The sequence below is a fragment of the Vollenhovia emeryi genome, unplaced genomic scaffold (assembly GCF_000949405.1).
Source record: "Vollenhovia emeryi isolate VEMERY1.0 unplaced genomic scaffold, V.emery_V1.0 DF939354.1, whole genome shotgun sequence".
In the NCBI taxonomy this organism is placed as follows: Eukaryota; Metazoa; Arthropoda; class Insecta; order Hymenoptera; family Formicidae; genus Vollenhovia; species Vollenhovia emeryi.
The window spans coordinates 95529-104752 of NW_011967012.1; the positions used below are offsets into that span (position 1 = coordinate 95529).

The 9224-nt window shown below is 34.4% G+C and overlaps 1 protein-coding gene across 2 annotated transcripts in view; it reads left to right on the forward strand.

Annotated features, from left to right (window-relative positions):
* The first annotated feature begins 2778 nt into the window (after nt 1–2778).
* Nucleotides 2779–9224, forward strand: part of LOC105558340 (glucose dehydrogenase [FAD, quinone]-like) — a 12863-nt gene continuing 6417 nt past the window's right edge. Inside the window, exons 1-2 of one of the 2 annotated variants that reach the window (XM_012005954.1) lie at nt 2779–3000; nt 5405–5927. In XM_012005954.1, coding sequence (XP_011861344.1) covers nt 5408–5927 — 520 coding nt within the window. In that variant the 5' untranslated portion in view covers nt 2779–3000; nt 5405–5407. Of the gene's footprint in view, nt 3001–3103; nt 3217–5404; nt 5928–9224 lie in introns of those variants that run through there. The other variant, XM_012005955.1, reaches the window with a different exon arrangement.

Sequence of the window (9224 nt, forward strand, 5' to 3'; positions counted from 1 at the left end):
ACGTGCGGCCATCCTATACGTACATGATATCGTGCACTACATAGCATTTGCGAAACTTCTTTTCTTTATAACTTTTTAATAACCAACGAGCGCCCGCTAACTCCTTCTTATCCTTACTCAGGAGGCTAACCTTGACAACATATGTCAAGCCCAAGGTTATTGGAGGTGGGTGTGTTAATCTAAATAATTACCGTTCTATTAATAAAAAGTATTAATTTGAGCAGGACGAAAGATGAGGTAGATTAAATTTGTAAATATATTGACACACGCGCCTGTGTGTCAATATATTTACAAATTTAATGTGAGTGAATATGTAATTCAGGACCAATGCTCTCGCGCGTTTTATTCTCGTCGTGTCATCAAAAACAAGTTATTTACAAATTTATTTTAACTAGTACATGCGTACTACGGACGAACTCTCCCTACCTTTTTTTCTCGCACAGATGTTGGACGAAGGTTCATTAGATATTAAAATATAAGTAATTTCCGTTTCATGTATATACAGGGTGTTTGAAAAAGGTGGAGAGCCCTGAATAACTCCAAAAATATGCAAAATCGAAAGAAATATTTCAGACAAGAGTTACAATATTTTAAATGACGCATTACGCAGTAATACCAGTATGACCTTGAAGAGCTTTGTCAAGGTCACGTGAAGGTCATCTTAAATTTCTTAAAAATGAAACCCTCTATTTTATTCTACTAATTAATATGAACAACTTTTGTCTGAAAAAAATTATTATTTGCCTAATACTTTTTCAGATATTCAAGAGAACATTGTGAACTTTTTAATATTTAGCTTATGATATCTCGATAACTGTTTGTCGGGGGGAAAAGTAGTACAGGACTTTTTTTCCTTGATTTAGTCTCAGGAATATGCTGTTGCAATAGTGGTCCAATTATTTAAATTTTTTTGTATGTGCAATATACATGTATAATACACAACATTTACAACGTAAAGAATTATTTAACGCCAGTAGTTGAGTAACCGATGTTACTCAGAAAATTGCATGAGGACCATGGCTGGTAAATTCTAATTAAAGAAATTTATTGCGAAAAATAATACCTCAGCCAGGGTTTGAACCTGGACCTCCCTACACTCTAGGTGGGCGTCTCAACCAATACGACCACCGAGGCATGTGGTAATATTTATCGCAATAAACAGTACTACTGATGACATCCTCGCGTAAATTTTTCTGCTAGAACTGCGCGCCGATTCGGATTGTCGGCTGTACACAGAACTAACGAAACGCGATTTTAAGTATCCCCGTTAAGTATCATATTTACATACACAAACTTTTTCACTAATTGGAGCACTATTGCAACAGCATATTCCTGAGACCAAATCAAGTAAAAAAGTCCTGTACTACTTTTCTCTCCGACAGTTATCGCGATATCACAAGCTAAACATTAAAAAGTTATAAATTTTCTCTTGAATATTTCAAAAAGTATTAGGTAAATTAAAAATGTTTCAGACACAAGTTGTTTATGTTAATTAGTAGAATAAGATAGTGTAATAAACAATAGGGGGTTCCATTAAAAAAAATTGAAGGTGACCTTCACGTGACCTTCAAACAACTATTAAAGATTAAATTAATGACACCATCTTATGTCCCCTTCGAAACCCAACAACTTTTGTCTGAGGCATTTTCCGCTATCACCCCTATCTGAGGAGATATTACCATGTACGGATTAAAATAGCCCACCCTGTATATGTTTGAAGGCATTCCTAACCCAATTTTTACATTGATTTTCTGGGCAAAATTGAAAGTCGTTACGTAAACGAATATTCTGAAGGTAAATTTTGTAATTATATTGTACATAAATTAAGTTAAGAGAATGTTGGGCTGAGTCGCACCTTTTTACACCTTTTATACCTAAAGTTGTTAGTTCGTGGAAATATTTGTGTAGTACAGACAAACATATACAATACATACAAATGATATTATGGTTTACGTGTGCATGCAGACTGGAAAGAGTTCCTGTCTGGATTATATCAGAGAACAGGATTGAAACTACGTATATATATCTGTTAAATTAAAGGAAGGCTTCTATCAGGCTTTTAAACTTAGTTTCAATGATTCAAGTCCGAACGGTAACTCTTAAGTCACATACAATTTATATATTACACAAATGTTTCTACGAATTGATAGCTCCAGATACAAAAGGTGTAACTCAATCCAGCATCTTTTCACAACGGTAAATAAGACTTGTTGTTCGTGATAAAGAATTATATTCATAATTTTATTCTATTAAAACCAGTATTAATAACGCTTCCAAATTTGACGTTATCTGGATCGCAGCCTTGACAATGATCGCGGTGAAGGCGTATAAATTCTTAAATGCAAATTTTTACCGTGTGTTTCGTAATTTACGATAAATTAAATACTAATACAACCTTACTGTCAGACTTACAGCTTTTTATCATGTTAAATAATAGCTGAAATATGGAAAATCAAAGAATAAAAAACACATAAAATTATTTATTCATTAAAGGTAAACTTGTTAGAAATAAACGTTGTCGAAATTTAAATTTAGATAATTACTACACGGAAAGAAAAATGTAGCTGCCGTAGCTAAAAGAAACTGTATATGGCAATTTTAAATATTTACTTCTCTATTATTGCATAACGATTGGAGTGCCGAAAGAGAGAGAGGAGGGAGGGTGGGAGGGAGGGAGGGAGGGAAGGAGGGAGGGAGATTCTACACATTACCATTAAAATCATATAAGAGTTTCAACATTGACAATTCGAGGAGGGGTTCTCGGTCCAAATACACTTGGGGTCCGGTAAGTATTACGTGAATGAGAAAGTGCATTTCTCTGGTGGATCTCGAAACGGAGAGTGGTCGGTCGTAGGCCGCTAAAAGTTGCAGAGAAGTTGTCGTTCTCTATAACAGCCAATATCGTCGTACAATCGGTACAGCGTGCGAAAAGTAAGACGACGAAAGATCGACACGGAAAAAATAATCGTTTCGTGGTGATTCGTTATTATCACGTAGACGGTATGTATTACCCAATTAAGAGAGATTTAAGTTTATATCAAAAATTTCCATAGCGGAAAGAGCTATGCGCGTGAAAAGAGAAAGATTAAATAGACGAGTCGCCGGTAATCCTGTAGAAATATTGTTCGATGACAAGTAATGTTTTACAAGTTGTAGAGTCGTCACAACGAAAAGGGATCGGTACACATATACGTAGCATCATAAGGATGCGATAGTGTAAGTTTTTATTCTTACAATTAGACGAGGGAGGGAGGGGGGGGGCATAATGCGAATGAATATAAATTGTATCTTGGGGATCTCTTAAGGTTGCCAGTGATAATAAATATAATAAATTTTAGTCGACCTTATATGGCATGTGTTTAATGTATTTTAAAATTTGGGATATACAGGCGACGTTTCGACCATCTCGGTTCTGGTCCTTCTCAAGCCGTTACTAAAATACAATATTATTTGAATAAATTATATATAGAGTATGTTTGATGTAATAATTATACACACAGAAAATTATTATTGTACAGTCAAGAAAAGTAATTACTCAGTTTATTTTATTCCGTTTAAGTAATTGTTTGCTTCAATAAAGAATATTTTCTTAATAATAGTTTTGAGCTATACTTGTTACTAGTCTTAGAAAAGCTTGCCATCTTATACTCAAAGAAAGAATTTATTCTTCTTTGAAGAAAATTATAAAATTTATTGAAGAATTCCGTATGCTTCTTTTAATAAAATCAGAAGAAACAAAATTGTTTTGCTCCAAATAATTCTATGTATTCTTGTTTGAAGTACTAGACTTACTAAGAACCAGAATATGTTTTGAGTAAATAGAACACTTGCGACGGCATCATGATAGATTTGCGGATATATAAACTTATCAAATACTTGGAACAAATAATATTTACTTGCAGGTAGTATATATTTTTCTGTGTGTATAAATAAAATGAACATAATATGATTCTGGTTTGTCCACGTGGATATTATAAATCAAAAATTAGATAGATCGAACGCCAGTCTCACCTTAGTATTCATTTGCTGGACACGGAGACAATTAAAAACCTTCCTTGATGAGTCACAATTATAAAAATTCTATTTGTCTAGTGATCGTTAAACATGTAGGTATTCTACGAAGGATGGAGAGTGACTGTCGCAAATATCGACTAGCTAAGCCGTGTAGGTCAAAAAACATCGAGAAGAAGAGAGTGACAGATAAATAACAGTTCATGTCATAGAATTAATAATAGAGTCATAGAGTTGAGATTCTCAGTGTCTTTCTTCGAATTAATGGTGTTCGAATCCATTTTTATGTGTACCATTTCAGCGATTTCTCTTCTTCTGATATGTTTTTCTCTGTGTAGGATATCTGGATGAGTCCAGTTGAATTCGTGTCCTAATATAGCGCGGTGCTTACTGACGACTGACTGATTCTCATCAATCTTTTTTATATTATTGATGTGTTCTTTAACTCTCGTCTCCAGATGTCTTTTTGTCTGGCCGACATATGATGCATTGCAGTCTTTGCAGTTTAGTCTGTAGACTAATTCCATTTTTTTTCACATAAAGGATCCTTGCCTTTTCTTATTAGGCTGTTTAGTTTTTATGGGACGGTAAAAATTGTGTTTAGACCTATATTCAGTAGACTTTGACGTATCTTTTCGTTAGTGCCTTTGATGTACGGTATGGTAATGCAAGTTCTTATGTCAAATGTGATTCTATGACATGAATTGTTATTTATCTGTCACTCTCTTTTTCTCGATGTTTTTTAACCTACGGCTTAGCTACCCAGACAGCACACATATCTAAAAGACGTCATAAAGACGTCTTTAAGACGTCTTTTAGACTTAAAGACGTCTTAAAGCTGTCTTTTAGACATGGTGTGCTGTCTGGGTAGTGTCTCGATATTTGCGACAGTCACTCTCCATCTTTCGTAGAATACCTACATGTTTAATGATCACTAGACAAATAGAATTTTTATAATTGTGACTCATCAAGGAAGGTTTTTAATTGTCTCCGTGTTCATCAAATGAATACTAAGGTGAGACTGGCGTTCGATCTATCTCATTTTTGTTTTATAATATCCACGTGGACAAACCAGAATCATATTATGTTCATTTTATTTATATAATTATTACATCAAACATACTCTATATATAATGTTCATTCAAATAATATTGTATTTTAGTAACGGCTTGAGAAGGACCAGAACCGAGATGGTCGAAACGTCGCCTGTATATCCCAAATTTTAAAATACATTAAACACATGTCAGATAAGGTCGACTAAAATTTGTTATATAAATTGTATCTTTAGGCGGTCGTGATTATTATTATTATACATATGGACGCGACCTGCATGAATTGTGTGTACGTTGTGTGTAAGATGTGTTTAAAATTATAGTTTTACCGAACTTTGTAGAATATGAGAATTCTGTGGACATTCATCATTATCATAACGATTGGCAAAGCTCATAGTTTCCTAAACTTCGTGAAGAACGCCGATGTCCATTCATATGGGAAAGAGTATGGATTTACAAGCGACACCGGGTATGACTTTATCGTCGTAGGAGCTGGATCAGGTGGATCCGTGTTAGCCAATCGTTTATCGGAGAACAAAAAGTGGAGAATTTTATTACTAGAAGCGGGATACGCACCAAATTTATTGAATCAGGTTCCGATATTAGTTGGTATTTTTCAATTAACTAATTACAATTGGGGTTACAACGTGGAGCCTCAGAAGAATGCCTGCCTGGGGATGAAAAATCGGCAGTGTGCCTGGCCACGAGGTAGAGCCTTGGGTGGTACGAGTGTCTTAAACTATATGATCCATACACGTGGCAACAGATTTGACTACGACAAATGGGCTAGCTTGGGCAACGTAGGCTGGTCCTACGCTGACGTTCTGCCATATTTTAAGAAAAGTGAAAGGTTTAATATACCAGGTATTTATACGATCTTTCTTTTTTCCTTACATTTTCCACTTATAATTAGTCTCATCAGATTATTCAATGTATTATCAAATGAAAGAGAAAACATTTGTTTCACGTGCAATAGGTTAGAATGGCTAAAATCTAAAAAATGTTAATCCACATTGAAAGGAAAGAAAAACAGCAAAATCGGGGGTTTGAAAAAATGGCACCCAATATCGCCTCCCTTATCAATTTTTATAAAATCATTGTTTATCCCGTGAAGCTATACTTTTATTATTTTACATCATATAAACGTTTGTAGGTGTCCAAAAAATTTGTGATTACGTTTAACAAAAATTGTTATTATATGTATATAACGCACCATTTCGAAGTATTTCTACATCGAGTCAATTTGTACCCTTTTTTTATTCTTAAAAATGCATGCACATAATGTCGCCTAGGCGTATATTATTATGGTGCGGTCCCATGGACGCAGAACGTGCGCAATACGGAATTGGCGGAACGAAGTCCGTCCAATCGCAGGCTATCCGCCAAATGTGTTCCGCCGAAAAATATTTTCTAATGTCCCATGGAGTGGAATTTGCGGAAGCGCAATTGGCGCTGGCAAATTACAAGAATCTTTCCTATAGATTCTACTTTATAACTATCGGAATAGCGTATATTATTGGCAGGCAAAAATTACGCTTCCACGTTTTCAGCTGCATGGGACAGTAGAAATACAACTCATGCGTATCGGAATTACACGCACACACTCGTTTCATTAATTCCATACACAACCTACAAAATTCCATAAAAACTGAAAAATGAATTGAGTAGAAGAGATTTATTTGAACGTGAAGTTTTTAACATATTGAAGAGGAATGGTCTAAAGTTCGTTTTTTAAAATTTAAATATCAAAAGAATACAGATATTTAGCCTGGACAAAGGATTATTACATCATATAATGTGAAGAAGGATTGAAGACATCTCTGCTCCAAGGGGAAATAAAAAAAAACTAATTCAAGTATTTAGTTGACAGCACATACAATATTTTCAAAAAGCAATTATTACTATTTAACAAAGAGAGTTTCCTTATAGTCACCAGTGATGATTAAAAATAAAAATGGGAAACTTATAGTCGACCTAACTGGTATATTCCTTTATTTATTTAATACAACGTTTCGACTCTATTTCTGGATATTCGACATTTAATTGTGTTCTTTCTATACAAGCTAACATGACACGAGTTCAGTGATGCTGTTTCTTTTTGTTTTCCCTTCTACGGGGACGCCGTTATTTGGCGTGTCTTCTTGCTCTTACAATTAGTGTCCTTGCGTATACAATTTTCCTGGTTCTTTTGATGAAAATTCCAATATTACAAAACCAAACACCAATCAGGTACGTGTAGGTATTTTCAAACATTATAATTTTTAAGACTATCTCCCGTGAAACTCGCGAGATCACTTGTTGGATATCGCGTTTCACGCGGTACGTGAGACACTCACTGATTCTGTCCGCGGATTAAGGTACGTTACGGATAAAATAAAATCTTGCGGATTGAAATCGGCAGAATGCACGTAAAAAGGGATAAACAAATCACGAGCGTTCCGCCGATTCCATATTGCGCACGTTCCGCGCCCATGGGACCGCACCATTACGGACACCTCCGTAATAATATGGTGGGCGGTATTGAGTGCATCCTAATCTAAACACTAAAAACATCGTAACAAAAACATACATGTTGAAATCAGTTAAAAACAGTTAAGTATATCACTAATTATGTATTCCTAGTAAATATTTATACATTAAAAGAATGTTTCAACTTACATTCTCATTATGGGCTGTCGAACTTGCACTGTCTGCTAAATTTTTCAGCATTCAAAATTTGCTTTAATGCGTTTCCTGAGTCAGACGTTATCTTTATAATGTTGTAACTACAATATGTCTTCTTACACATGTTTAGCTACTAATTGTATATATTGCCGATTGATATCGGCGCTTTGTTCACAAGATATCACGAGTAGCGATATTACGTTCTGGGCGATATTAGGTGCCTTTACCCTAATGGTAAAAATCAATTTTTGAAACAACAGGACCGATTTTTAAAAGATAACATGAAGATTATCACCATTTCGTCAGATAGAGTTATATCACTTTTTTTACACAATTTTTCTAGTTATGTTGCGTGTAAATGTATTATATTTATAAAAAATCAATAGCTCATGAGACATTTTATACCTTTTTCCAGGATTGGGTAGTGTCTAGTTAAAAAGATAAAAGTTAAGTTAAAAAGTCGAATAATTTTAACTTAACTTAGTTACATTATAGATTGTTAACTTTCAACTAAATTTAGTTACATTTTATCGGTAACTTTTAACTTTTAATGTACCTCTCTCTTAGGTCCGATGTTTCATTTTTTTGTTAACTGTTAACCAGAGGTTAATCAATTCTCTATCTCCTTTTATATAATAATATAAAGAAAGATTGAGATATAAAGAGAGAGTCGACTAACTGATGGTTAACAATTAACCAGAAGTTAATCGACTCTGTATCTTTTTCTATGTTGTTATCCGAGAAGAGACAAAGAGTCGACTAACCTCTGGTTAATAATAATTAGCCAGAAAATGTAAAACCGGGCACCTTAAAGTTAGCCATGCCATAAACAAAAATGTCGCGAGATGACGTGTCTGCCTGTCTGCCTACATTGACAGTCTCTGCGTGTCAAAATTCACTGCCAGCAGTAAAATCTACTGTATACGTCTTATAAGTTAGCGGTACAAAATGAGCAGGATCAATTTTAATTAATATATTAATTCGTTGCTCTTGTGTTGCTAAAAAGTTACTAAAGAAAAAAAATTTGTTGCTCTGTAATTTAAAAAAAAAGATGTTCCGCTAAAGGAAGATTAAGTTAGCGTGACAATATGTATAAATATAATAATAAAGTTGTACAAAACAATAAGAATTAGTTGTTAATTTGTTGCTCAGAAAATATATTAGGGTCATTCTCCGTCAACCGGTGAGGCCGCCTACCCAAAATTGGTTTCAACGAAAATAAACGAGTAAGGGCTTAAAATTCATTAAAAAAATAAGTGCTATCGAATGCCGTGTGCTAATTTTTACTATACAAAATGGCTGATCCAATATAGCGGCCAAAACGTAGGATAAAAAATGTAAAATTTGTTCATTACAAAGAAAATACCTGTTGAGGGGGTATTTGGGTTCGCTGATGACAAATCCGTCACCAGATTTTCAAAATTCAAAATGGCAGATTCAAAATGGCGGATGGAAAACGTAAAATTCAAATTTACTTGAACGAGTCTCAGTACTCGG